Raw genomic sequence first — 12,601 nt, 5'->3', positions numbered from 1 at the left:
CAATCAGTTGAAGGGTCGCAGTGGGAAGGAGTCCAGAGGCAGGGTACACCCTGGACAGGCCACCAGTCCATCACAGGACCACTCAGAGACAAACAAGACAAACAACCATCCACGCTCCACCTGCAGAAAATTTAGGATCACCAATTAACCTAACATGCATGTTTCTGGATGATGGGAGGAAGCCAGAGTACCCGGAGAGAACCAACGCATGCACGGAGAGAAACAGGCAAAATCCACACAGAAAGGCCCCAGCTGGGGTTTGAACCAGGAAGCCTTTCACTGTGAAGTAAGTGCACCACACCAGCACATAGAGATGATTTATGTTTTTTTTAGATTTTTTTTTTTTAATTGTGTGTGTGGGTGTTTAATTAAATTCTAAAACCAAAAAAAGAGAGAGTAGAATCTATTCTCTCAGTACTATCACAGTAGTATGTAACCTGTGTGTACAAAATGACAAATAGTTTTTTTTTTAGATAACAGTAGATGGCGGCATATGCAACACCAAGGATGCCAGCTGCCATTAAAAATCAAAGAAGAAAAAGAAGAAGAAGAAGAAAGAAGGCGATGACGAGGAAGATGACAGCGACGGGAGAGGATGAATGAAATAGAATGCGAAGAAGAAAAAGAAGGAAACGAAAGAAACTGATAAATGTTGTTTAGAAGATATTTGTCGTCAGTTACGTCTCGTGTTTTTAGCAGCTCTGTGTGGAGGTAAGGTGCAGCTGTTCGTTGAGCATAACTCAAATACAGGCCTGAGCTTGTGTAAACGGCCACCAACGTGTTTCCTGCATGCGAGTCGTACAGACTCTTATGTCATTGCGACCGTTATTCTTGTTTTTTGTCGCCGTTAAGTGGCGTGACTCGCTCGTAAGTGACTGGTTTGTTACCGGTCGTGAACTGCCGCGTTCTTGTGCTACAACGCTATTTCCTGCTATTCGCGCTGTTCCCGCTTTCTTGATGGTTTTTCCGCGTTCTTGTGACAAGATTTTTGGAGTGACTCTCTAAGATGCGTCTAAACTTTTGACGGTGGCTGTACGTAAATGAAAATGGCTCATTAAAAGGGGGGATGCTATTAACATTGTGTACAATAATTTAGTAACGACTAAATCATTCGTTTGAACAGTGCAAAGTGAACAAAGCGCTCCAAACCATTGGCGTTGGAGTGGCTTTAACCTGTTTGTGTTGGTTACAAACCAGTGTTTAAGTCGTTGTTCTTTAAACTTAATTTCACAGGTATAGATGGACACTACATGTGAAAAATAAATAAATAAATGACTTGCACTCTTATGCATTTGTATCAATGCTGATATAAAGCTTTGAAAGAGGCTCTTGTACTTTAAATTTTGCAGGTATACTTCTTCACTGTTAAAATTGGTGTCTCTCCAGATCATTGTTTTGTGTATTGCCTTTGAGAGAACATTAAACAAGCTTAAAATCTAATGAGACAGTTAATTGTAAGCTTCCTCCTTGCATACAGCTCGCTGTCTGCTTCCCCTCAAAGGTTGTATCCAGCTTGCCGTCCTTGGTTCCGATCAGTGAGAGGAACTCACTGCAGCTTACGTTTCTCGCACTCAGCCTCAGGTAGATGTTTTTATGTTTAAATAATGCTTCAGTTGCATATATCTTCTCTTTATTAGACCACAAAAGATTCTTGTTGTTATGGGTTATATTTTTTCTTAATCTGGATGGAACTGAATAAGGCATTTGCTCCAGTTAAAAGTTGTCTTGTTCATATGGGTTGGCGCACTGCAGGGTCCAGGATGTTTAAAAAGCTGCTGTTGGATGTAGACTGTGGCGTGGACGACGCTCAGGCCATCATGCTGGCGCTGGCCGCCAACACGACGGTCCTGGGAATTACCTGCGTGCACGGGAACACCACGGTGGAGAAGGTGTGCAAGAACGTGCTACGCGTTCTGCAGGCCTGCGGCAGACTTGAGGTGGGTGCAGAGCTGTTTGGTGGCGAGGTAAATCCAGCCCGTCTGTGTAGCGCATTTCTCGCAGAAAAGCTGTGGGAATAAAATGACTGAAATACTGGAAATAAATGTCTGGGCCAGATTGGCTGTGACACGGGATGATAAAAGTCAGTTTCTGAGACGTTAGATAAGCACTTCGACAAGTTCACATCAGCATAAAATAGTGTTGAGCGTTTGCTTTGCTCACAAGGATGTACTGATAGTGCCGCGTGACATTAATTCAGTTTCACTGGCATCAAGTGACAAGTCAGCATTTTTATTATTTTTTTTAAATAAAACTGTCTGGCAAGGACTTTTTGTTCCTTAAGACACACATGACTTGATGTAGAAACCAGACAACCACTTCACTGTTGAAGGAAGGTTTGAGTTGTCAGCATTACAGCTCAGCCCTAGTGTAGCACTAAAGAAGGAGAGGAAAGAAATACTTTTTTTTGTTTGTTTTTCATAAATGTAAAAGATTTTTTTTACACATAAAGCATAGCAAAAATGCTTGCGTCTATCTATGTTGCGAGGTAACGCCACAACAAACCGAAGTGGTTGTCGTTTGTTTAATTTGAGATGTGAAGCGTCTCCGAAGCGCCTAAAATGAGAATCTCATGTAGCCAGTGTTAAGTAAACGACAACTGTAACTGTGTTTGTCAGAGAGGGGAGCAAGTTAAGCAGGGATTTGAAGCCTAAGAGTTAATGATATGTCTGAAACATACAAACTTGCTGTGGCTTTGTAAATGCGTTACACATCAGGAAGTCTTGATGTGATCAGAGCGGCACAGAATTATAACACCAGGGTTCCTCCTGTGGGTTCTTCCTTACATGGACCAGATTCCAGTGTTTAAAGGTGCTGACAAGCCTATGCTCGGGAACAGCATCGACACGGGAGACTTCCACGGGCAGGACGGCCTGGGAGACTCTCCTGACCCCAACGCTCCCGGTCTGGACCTGCTTCAGAAGGAGCACGCTGTGGCGGCCATTATCAGGATCGTTAACGAGAACCCAGGAGAGGTGAGTGACGGACAAAGCTGTATGTGTACTGCATATGTGGTCCTCTTGCACATACTGAGCGAATGTATCTTTCACCAGGTGTCTCTGGTTGCCACGGCACCCCTCACCAACTTGGCTCTGGCTGTGAGGATGGATCCGTCTCTGCCAAGCAAACTTCGGGGGCTCTACATCATGGGAGGCAACACTGAGTGTAAGTGACACACTGTTAGCTTCTAGTTCACTGAGGTTACTTTTATCAATTTAGTGTAGTAATGCTTTTTCTCAGTTTTGCTGCCTGTAATACATTAATGGCCTGTGTGCTTATGTTAATGTGCAGCAGCAAACTTTTTACTCCCGTTCTGCTACTCCATGTTAAGTTCTTTATGATTTACAAGATGCACCCAAAGCTTGTTTTCATTATTGCTATTGAAGTACCCCCCAAAAAACCAGACATGGAAGACTTTGTGTGGCATTTGGAGTACATTCAACACAAAGATTGCAGCCGGTTATGCAGAGGAATATGAATTGAGTGGACAGTTTCCCACTCTGGCAGAGGACACAGTCACACTCGCACTACTTAAAGTAAATGTATGTATACAACCCAGACTGCCCTTAAATGTGCGATCGAGGTCACTGCGGCCACAGTGTCCACATGGGGTGGGATGCCCCAAGGCTCATGTCGAGGTCGAGACCGAACAGGCTCTTTTGAAAATCAGAGACAAACTGTTTGTTCAGTGCGTTGTAGATTTACTGGTGTTGTCCTGGTCTGTCAGGAGTTCTCATCCTTCTGTCTGACTCCTGTGTTGCAGCTCGAGGAAACACCACAGTGTGTGGCGAGTTCAACTTTGCCGCTGATCCAGAAGCAGCGTACATTGTGCTGAACGACTACCAGTGTCCCACCTACTTGGCCTGCTGGGAGTTCACCTGCCACAACATGTTGTCTTGGGTAGCTCTTTCTTTTACACGTCTTAGCATTTGCTTTTAGGCCATGACCTATTTGAATCTTGTTGGTATGTTTATCGAAAGTAAAGGCTTCAGCTTGTGTGCGTTTACATGTCTGCAGGAGTTCTGCGACGCCTGGTTGGCGCAGGACAGCCATAAAGCTCGCTTCATGGAACGGATCTTCCGCCACAGCATGGAGGCATCGAAAAGCGAACGCTCCCAGAAGGAGTTTGTTGCAGGTTCAGGCTTCATTTCCTGTGACTCATACGCCATGGCGGCTGCCATCAACGACTCGTTCATCATAGAGAGCGACCTTTACCCGGTTAGCGTGGAGCTAACGGGCACACACACCAGAGGGATGATGGTAGTGGACACTGTGGGGTTTCTAAAGAAGACTCACAAGGCTTTCATCATGAGGAAGGTGGATATGGAGAAGTTTAAGCAGATGATGATGGCTGCTTTGAAGTAACAGCTGTAAATGTACTGAAGTAGGAATCAGTCTGACCACGTGGCACTTAACACTGGTTGTAACCCAGAGTAGTGGCGTCTAGCCATGTTGTGACATAACACCACAGCAAACCGAAACATTTGTTTGTTTCATTTGAGACGTGACCAGTCCCCAAAGCACTTCAAATGAGAATCTCTGTTACGGAAACTGTAACTGTGTTTGTCAGAGAGATGCACATATTAAGCCCAATTTCCACAATGGACGTAACAGCTGTGTAACAGCTGTGTAACAGCTGTGTAACGGCTGCTGTCACCATTGCTGATCGCTGCCACTCTAGCCAATGAGAATGCATCCACCGGACGCGCCGCCTAATGTCCCAGCAGCGGCTCTCGCTAACCTTACGTTGCACTGGCAACGTTACTGAACCGCGTCAAGCTGAACGGAGCAGGTTGCACCAGCACAGGAAATCTGACACAGAATCTACAAAATAAACTTCTGCCCCCTTTAAAAATAAAACTACAATTAGAGAAATACAGAAACGGACTGGCACACTTTAATAGAAGCAGAAAAGTAGAGGATAGATGGTCAGATCAACAGGTTCTGTCACGTCGGAGAAGCAAAGTAAGCTGTTTGTTGTTTTCTGTATACTCACAGTTTATCGTGGGGTCTCGCATGCGTTCCCGGATTATCGGGGGATCTAGCGTGAATACGTCTGGCTCGCAAGCCAGCGTGCCGCAGCTGTTGCACGACCGGTGGGAAATTACACCGGGCAGAGGACGGAGAAAAACCGTGGAGCAGCGCATGCGTCCCCAGTGGAAACCAGTTGGAATGAGTGACATCTCTGAAACATTCGAACTTACTGTGTTTCAGCGCTTTCCCAGTCGTCTCACCTGGGATTGATCAATGCGGCCTCTCTGTTGTAGAGTTGTTGTTTTTTTTTGGTTTTTTTTATCGTGGATTGGAATTCATCGACATGCTGTAACTCCGAAACAATGTATTGGGAAGGTTCAGATTCTCTTCTGCATTTTTATATTTCAGACTCATCTTAAAATGGAATCTTTAAAAAAGAAAAACAAACTGACAACCAAAATAAAATGTTTTTTTTTTTTAGTTTTGTTTCGTTAATTTATCCCAAAAAAATTAGATGCTGAAATATTCTTTTTTTTTTTTTTTTTTTTTTAAATCAAAGTATCCAGACCCTTTGTGATGACAATTGCAAGAGTCTACTGTCAGAGTCAAAACTGAGTCATATGGTTGAGTAAACTGCCAGCGATACGGGGTCTGGTCAAAGCGCAGCTCAGGGTGAGAATTCAGATTTCTTGACAGTTAAGTGTTCAAAAGGACCATAGCTTCCAAAATGAAAGAGGAAATATCTACACAAAATGCTTTGGCAAAAGACCAAAACCCTCCTTTTATAACTTCAAAATAACATACTGGAACACCATTGAAAAACTTTAAAAAAAAAAAAAAATCTAAATAACCAAATTAATAAATCACTTTAATCTACATTAAGCAGACCTCTAGGTAATAGTTATGTTGTTTGTCTTTTTTTTTTTTTTTTCAATTTTGTTTAATTTCTAAATCCACATCCCTGTAAGTTGGATAATTAAGTTTCAACTTCTACTCTATAAGTAGTATGTACTTCTATAACCGTCAATAAAGTTCTGATTTAAAAAAAAAAAAAGTCACTTCCGGTTGACGTCTTCACCACCAACAACAACAAAACTAAGCCATTCGAGAAAGATGGCGAACGAAGAGCAAGAAGAAGCTACGTCCCTCTACATTTGTGATGAGCATGGTTATGGCACAAACGCGATCCCCATCGCCTTGTTTCTTTCTTTCTGACGGCAGTGACAACAACAGTAACAGTGTCTCCTTCGACTTCCGGGTGACGATCGCGGGAAAAAATCTCGAGCATGCGCAGAACGCTCGATCATATCCACTGTCGTCTCCAGGCACGTTAAATGGGCAATCGGATCGAGTTATCCCGGGGTCTAAATTCGATCGCAAGTTACCCGATCCGATTCAATTTCTTGTCGAATTAAACTTGTTACATGAATAACTCAATCTTAATGTAATTTAGTCATTACTCCGATCCAATTGCCCGCATGTAACCGCACTGTTTCAACAAGTTGCATAAGCAACACAATGTATTACTTTAGTTCTTTGGTGGGAGGACCTTGAAATAGATCAAATATTAACCTTTTGCTTCCTTTTTGTACGTGTACAACTCTTTCATTCACCTGCCTTTCCGCTCAAAGGTTATTTTTCACTGACTCGGCTTCAGTCTCCAAAAGGAACTTTCTACAGCTTTTATATCCCACACTCTGCTACAGGTTAGTGAAACTCTGAGGAGAAAAGCTTTGAAGCAACTTGTTTGAATTGGACTGAAAACCTCTTTGTGTAGCTTTCTCTGTGTGGCTCTGCTTTCCAATTTCTTGTAATAAACGCAAACCGAACCGCTGAAACGTGTGCGGTTCTTAAGGGTGGGTGCTCCGCAGGGTCCAGGATGAGCAAGAAGCTGCTCGTGGACGTAGACTGTGGCGTAGACGACGCTCAGGCCATCATGCTGGCGCTGGCAGCCCCCAACGTGAAGCTCCTGGGTATCACCTGCGTGCACGGGAACACCACGGTGGAGAATGTGTGCAAGAACACACTACGAGTTCTACAAGCCTGCAATAAACCGGAGGTGGGGCAAATATTAAGCATGCTGACGTGAAATATACAAACGCACTGTTTGGTGGGCTTGATAAGCATGACTACATCATGTTATTCTCTGCTATATTTAATTTGCTAGGAAAAAAAAGTACTCGTGTTAGGACTGACCCATCTCTGTGATTTCCACAGTTGTGGGGCTATTGGAGGTAGAGCCCCGCCACATGGGGTCATCATTCCATCAACACGGAGACAATTAAACACTTAGGCTTGTCCCTACAGTCAATTTAGAATCTCTATTTAAATTCAGTTCAAGTCAATTTTATTCATAAAGCACCAAATTACAACAAATGTCATCTCAAGGCACTTCAAAGATACAATCCAATTCATTGTAATACAATCATATTCGAATCCGATTCATTCAATTTCAAATTAGTCCAGTTCATACGAAGCCAATTGAAACAAAAGTAGCTTAGCTAAGGAAACCAACAGATTGTATTGAAACTTCTGTTTTCGTTCCAATCCACTCTCCTGAGCGTGCAAAGAACTCCCTTTTAACAGGAAGAAACCTCTGGCAGAACCAGGATCAGGAAGTGTGGCCATCGGCCTCGACCAGCTGTGGTTTGAGAGGACAGGACAGGGGGGACAATAAACACCGTAACACCTGGCCAGAGATGCCTGCTGAGAAAGAGAAACACAACCTAATGACAACAGTAATGTTGTATGTACATAGAGAAAAAAAGAGTGACGACAATTTTAATGGCACAAACGGAGCATGAACCATTCAATCAATTTTCTGGAATTTTTTACATGAGTGGGGTGTCAGCTTCACTCAGCTCACATGTATGCATTCTATCTCCCGTGCTCCTCTTTTCGTGGACCAGATTCCAGTGTTTAAAGGTGCTGACAAGCCTATGCTCGGGAACAGAATCGACGCGGGACACTTCCACGGGCAGGACGGCCTGGGAGACGCGCCTGACCCCAACGCTCCCGGTCTGCACCTGCTTCAGAAGGAGCACGCTGTGGCGGCCATTATCAGGATCGTTAACGAGAACCCGGGAGAGGTGAGATGAGGCACATCCATACTGCTAACACTAAAGATCAGAAGGGCCCGATCAATCAGACTTAGCTGGAAAACATCTTTAAAGAAGGAGGGAGGGGAGACACGAACTTGTCAAAGTAAAAAAAAAAAAAAATGTTGGACGAGTTTCAACTTCTTCTGCAGTGAAAGCAAAACATCTAAGAAGAGTAGACTCAAAGTTTGGGTTTGTAAACTGCAGAATTCGGGCAGCCATTGACTGAAAAGAATTTGCATCCAACTATTAAAAGTGATCCGTGAACTGAGGCTGAAAGTCTTACATCCTGAGTGCTTTAATAAAATCTGTTGTTTCATACAAAGGTCAAATACTCATGAAACAGATACATGTACAATGTATAAATATACATATATATGTATAATGTACTGTGTGTACTTATGGCATTATCTTAAGTCCATGTAAATATTACTTCCCCAGGTGTCTCTGGTTGCCACGGCACCCCTCACCAACTTGGCTCTGGCTGTGAGGATGGATCCGTCTCTGCCAAGCAAACTCAGAGGGGTCTACATCATGGGAGGCAACACTGAGTGTCAGTGAAACTGCTCGCTTCTAGTTTCAGGGAGTGGCTGTGCAGAAGCACAGAGGCAGTGGGCAAGATAATGTGAAACAGGGTGGCAAGAAAGACTCATTTGAATGTGGTTTTTGGTTTAAACGCTGAACCTCGAGTTGTTGCAGAAACATGGTGAGGTTTCCTGTGTAACCGCCTGAAACGGCGAGCGCAGCTTTCCGTGCAGAAGTGAACTTGTACGGAAAGGATGACCCATAAAGAGGAAGAAATCAAAGACTGAGGCGGTTTTAAATGTAACACCTCGGAGCCGTGCTTGCAAACTGTAACTGAAAACGTCACCCAGCACTTAAAAGTCCCGAGATAAAGCCATCGACAGCTCCTAATCGTAACACATTTGGCTTAAACTAACAAAACGTGGGGCTTATTAAGACGATGATTATAGGTCCAAGTTAAATTTCACTGCCTAACATTATCTGGATGAATTAATAAGTCAAAGGATTGGTGATAAGCAGCAAGCAGTGCGTTGTAGATTTACTGGTGTTGTCCTGGTCTGTCAGGAGTTCTCATCCTTCTGTCTGACTCCTGTGTTGCAGCTCGAGGAAACACCACAGTGTGTGGCGAGTTCAACTTTGCCGCTGATCCAGAAGCAGCGTACATTGTGCTGAACGACTACCAGTGTCCCACCTACTTGGCCTGCTGGGAGTTCACCTGCCACAGCAAGCTGTCTTGGGTAGCTCTTTCTTTTACAGGTCTTAGCATTTCCTTACAGGTCATCACCCGGTTTAATCTTGTTGGTATGTTGATCTAAAGTAAAGGCTTCAGCTTGTGTGCGTTTACATGTCTGCAGGAGTTCTGCGACGCCTGGTTGGCGCAGGACAGCCATAAAGCTCGCTTCATGGAACGGATCTTCCGCCACAGCATGGAGGCATCGAAAAGCGAACGCTTCCAGAAGGAGTTTGTTGCCGGCACAGGCTTCGTTTCCTGCGACTCGTACGCCGTGGCGGCTGCCATCAACGACTCGTTCATCATAGAGAGCGACCGTTACCCGGTTAGCGTGGAGCTAACGGGCACACACACCAGAGGGATGATGGTAGTGGACACTGTGGGGTTTCTGAAGAAGACCCACGAGGCTTTGATCATGAAGAAGGTGGATATGGAGAAGTTTAAGCAGATGATGATGGCTGCTTTGAAGTAACAATCCAGGGAGGCAGGAACAGCCGCGTCACCATTCCAGTCCACGAGCTTTGGCTCAGCCTGAACTGTTTTATATGGGACTGAAGCTCTGAAGAAACTAATTTCCCTGAGCTATTTTTTTTTTTTATGATAAACAAAGATGCTGTATCAGACACAGCTGTGAAACGACTGGACTCATTTGCACTTCCCACTTACCTCGACTGTATGATGCCTGTGTGCATACATTAAAAGACACACTAAGCACCTTTGGCTTTATTCATGTTTTTATTTTAAGGGTCTGCATCATCCCGCATCACACACTCATTCATCCAGAAAAACGCATTTTTCTTTCAAGGAATAGAGACGATCAAAGCTCCAGTCAATGATTGCTCCGTTTCGTTTCCGGGAGCATGTACTCCTCAGCTGTTTTGTAGTCCTTTGCTACTAATTTTCACACCTCTTTGAGATGGAGTTTCTGTCACGCTGAACAGTGGTTTCCATTATTTCAAGCATTTACAGCTGCTGATCAGGTTTCCATTCGGCTATGCGGCTGCATCAGCGGTTAGCTGGATCCTCAGTATCCTTTCCGTCCTCTGAATCTTGACCTCGTGTCCAGCTGCAGGTGGATGACAAGACGCTGGTCAGAATTTGCAGCAAACCTCAAAACCTGAGTCAGTTGCATAATGCTTCATGCTTTTTTTTACCAAATATATAGTAAAGAGCGACCTGGAAAATTCACTTTTCCCACCAAATATTCTGAACATGCATCAGAGCACAATGGCGCTGTACTTACCATCGACCTCTTGCACTCAAAGAACGATGTCTGCAGGGCTTTGCAGTGGCCTTCCTTCAGACACTCACTGGGCATCTTTCCCTCCTGATACATTAAGAAACCAGGTCAAATAAATCAGGTGTCATACACCATATGATCACATTTAGTGATGGCCAGATGAAGCTTCTTGAAGCACTGACTTCCACTTTTTTCAAGGCTCTGTAGTGCCACCTGCTGATTAGCTTTGATTAACATATCTCTATCAATCTTTATCTATCCATCTATATATATGCGATCACTTGAACGTTTGGTGACATCAAATAGTAAAAAAACAACAGTAGAAACTGGCTTGTTTGATGGTAAAAGTAAGCATATAAACATACACAATGTGAAGAAAGGGATTGGGACTAAATAGCTGTGTAGCCTTAAGATAACCGCTTATCAGTGAGGCTAATGGGGGGGGGGGGGGGCTGCTTACATTTGCTAGGGAGCATAAAGATTGAACTCTGGAGCAATGGAAGAAGGTCCAGGTGGTCTGATGAGTCCAGATTTCCTCTGTTCCAGACTGATAGGAGCATTAGGATAAGATGAGAGGCGGATGAAGGGACGCACCCATCAGCCTGGTGCCTACTGTACAAGCCTGTGGGGGCAGTGCTGGGATCTGGGGTTGCTCAAGTCTAAGTTCAGCAACGTTATGTGCCCAAAGAATAAGGTCAGCAGACTAGCTGAATATACTGAATGACCAGGTTATTTCATTCAGTGGATTTTTTTTCTCTTTGCTGATGGTACGGGCACATTCTGAGATGACGAATTCATCGAGCTCAAATTGTGAAAGAGTGGGAAGCGCGAGGCATCAGTTTCACACATGGATTAGCCGCCACAGACACCAGACCTTAATCTTCGGGACGTGCTGGAGAGCACGGCGGTCCGACTCTCCCGTCATCCCTACAAGATCTTGGCGAAAAAATTAATGCAACTCTGGACGGAAATAAATGTTGTGGCATTGCAGAAACTTATCGAAGCGACGCCACAGCGAATGTGTGCCGTAACCAGAGCTAAAGGAGGTCCAACACAATATTTATAGGCTGTGAGACTTGGACAAGATGAATATGAGCTGCATAAAAGGCCCAGTAGCTCCTAACTGGTTCTGTTTCAGCTTGCTGCATCAATTTTTTCCTTTATTTCTACATTTTATTTGCACTTGTTTCAATTGGAACTAATCACAGTTTAACAATGTTAAAGGACACGTGTCTCATCACTAATCAAATTGTTACTAGATTAGTCTTTTCAGTGGTAACGGTGTATTAAACTACTACACCAAGTCAAGTTAGATTATTCTTGTTTCATATATTTATCATCTTTGATTTAAATGTAAAAAAATTATAGTTTATTTAATCCATCTTGTCGAAAACTTTGATAAGATGTGAAGGAATGTGTTTGAAAATAATGGGTTTTTTTAAGCTTTTGCAATAAAGAAACTAAAGCTTTATTTTGGGCTGCATCAATATTTTATTCATTCCCTGAGTCACAGAACAATACGCTTTGTGGGCTGTGCTGTGCTTTTGTAATTCCAACATGTGATCTTCTGTCCGGTGAGTTTTAGGAGAAAGTGTAAGAAGATTTCCACAGAACGAAAACATTTAAATTGGTCGTCAAAAAAACACGGATATCTATACAAATTACACAGCAATTTTGGGAATAAATTAAGGAATGCTGGTGTCATGCGGTTTTATTGATGTTTATCTATTTTCAGTTTGATACAACAATCATTGTAGATTTTAACGTGCTAACCGAGTGGAGTCTGAGATGTAGCTTTGGGGAAAGTTTCTCTGAGCATTGCAGTCTGACCTTGGAGTGAACTTGTTTGGACATTCTCCCTTGGGAGGATTCTCAGCTGTCTTGAACGTTTTCCACTCGTCTTTTTCACTGTAGGGAGATTGAGGGGCAGCAACAATTGCTTCTCCAAGATAACCGCTTATGACACCTGAATACGCCAGACCAACAAACTGACAAAAGGTCTGCTTTTATAGAGATGCTCACACTTGCCGATGATCA

At 43.6% G+C, this 12,601-nt stretch overlaps 3 protein-coding genes across 6 annotated transcripts in view; 2 read left to right on the top strand and 1 right to left on the bottom strand.

The window, feature by feature from the left end:
* Positions 1-12,601, bottom strand: part of coa5 (cytochrome C oxidase assembly factor 5) — a 186,872-nt gene that overhangs the window by 173,307 nt on the left and 964 nt on the right. The window contains exons 2-3 of one of the 2 annotated variants that reach the window (XR_011917942.1): positions 10,568-10,651; positions 10,274-10,390 (exon numbers count right to left, since the gene is read on the bottom strand). Coding sequence is in view for 1 of the 2 variants with exons in the window: in XM_072396738.1 (XP_072252839.1) it covers positions 10,349-10,390; positions 10,568-10,651 (126 nt within the window). In the remaining variant the exon portion in view is untranslated. Of the gene's footprint in view, positions 1-10,046; positions 10,391-10,567; positions 10,652-12,601 lie in introns of those variants that run through there. The other variant, XM_072396738.1, reaches the window with a different exon arrangement.
* On the top strand, positions 546-6,025 carry LOC140319150 (inosine-uridine preferring nucleoside hydrolase-like). 2 transcript variants are annotated; one of them, XM_072396734.1, is made up of 7 exons: positions 546-711; positions 1,502-1,581; positions 1,753-1,937; positions 2,793-2,972; positions 3,051-3,162; positions 3,761-3,897; positions 4,015-6,025. In XM_072396734.1, the coding sequence occupies exons 1-7, from the start codon at positions 650-652 to the stop codon at positions 4,360-4,362; spliced, it is 1,104 nt and encodes a 367-aa protein (XP_072252835.1). In that variant the 5' UTR covers positions 546-649; the 3' UTR covers positions 4,363-6,025. The 2 variants fall into 2 exon arrangements, with proteins under 2 accessions (XP_072252835.1, XP_072252834.1); XM_072396733.1 differs by having other exon boundaries at positions 1,478-1,581.
* On the top strand, positions 6,589-10,039 carry LOC140319151 (inosine-uridine preferring nucleoside hydrolase). Of its 2 annotated transcripts, none has more exons than XM_072396735.1 (6): positions 6,589-6,677; positions 6,827-7,030; positions 7,881-8,060; positions 8,511-8,622; positions 9,195-9,331; positions 9,449-10,039. In XM_072396735.1, the coding sequence occupies exons 2-6, from the start codon at positions 6,851-6,853 to the stop codon at positions 9,794-9,796; spliced, it is 957 nt and encodes a 318-aa protein (XP_072252836.1). In that variant the 5' UTR covers positions 6,589-6,677; positions 6,827-6,850; the 3' UTR covers positions 9,797-10,039. The 2 variants fall into 2 exon arrangements, with proteins under 2 accessions (XP_072252836.1, XP_072252837.1); XM_072396736.1 differs by having other exon boundaries at positions 6,597-6,677; positions 6,843-7,030.

Source organism: Leuresthes tenuis, unplaced genomic scaffold (assembly GCF_036924035.1).
Source record: "Leuresthes tenuis unplaced genomic scaffold, fLeuTen1.0.hap1 SCAF_12, whole genome shotgun sequence".
NCBI classification, from domain to species: Eukaryota; Metazoa; Chordata; class Actinopteri; order Atheriniformes; family Atherinopsidae; genus Leuresthes; species Leuresthes tenuis.
This window is presented reverse-complemented; position numbering and strand designations above follow the sequence as displayed.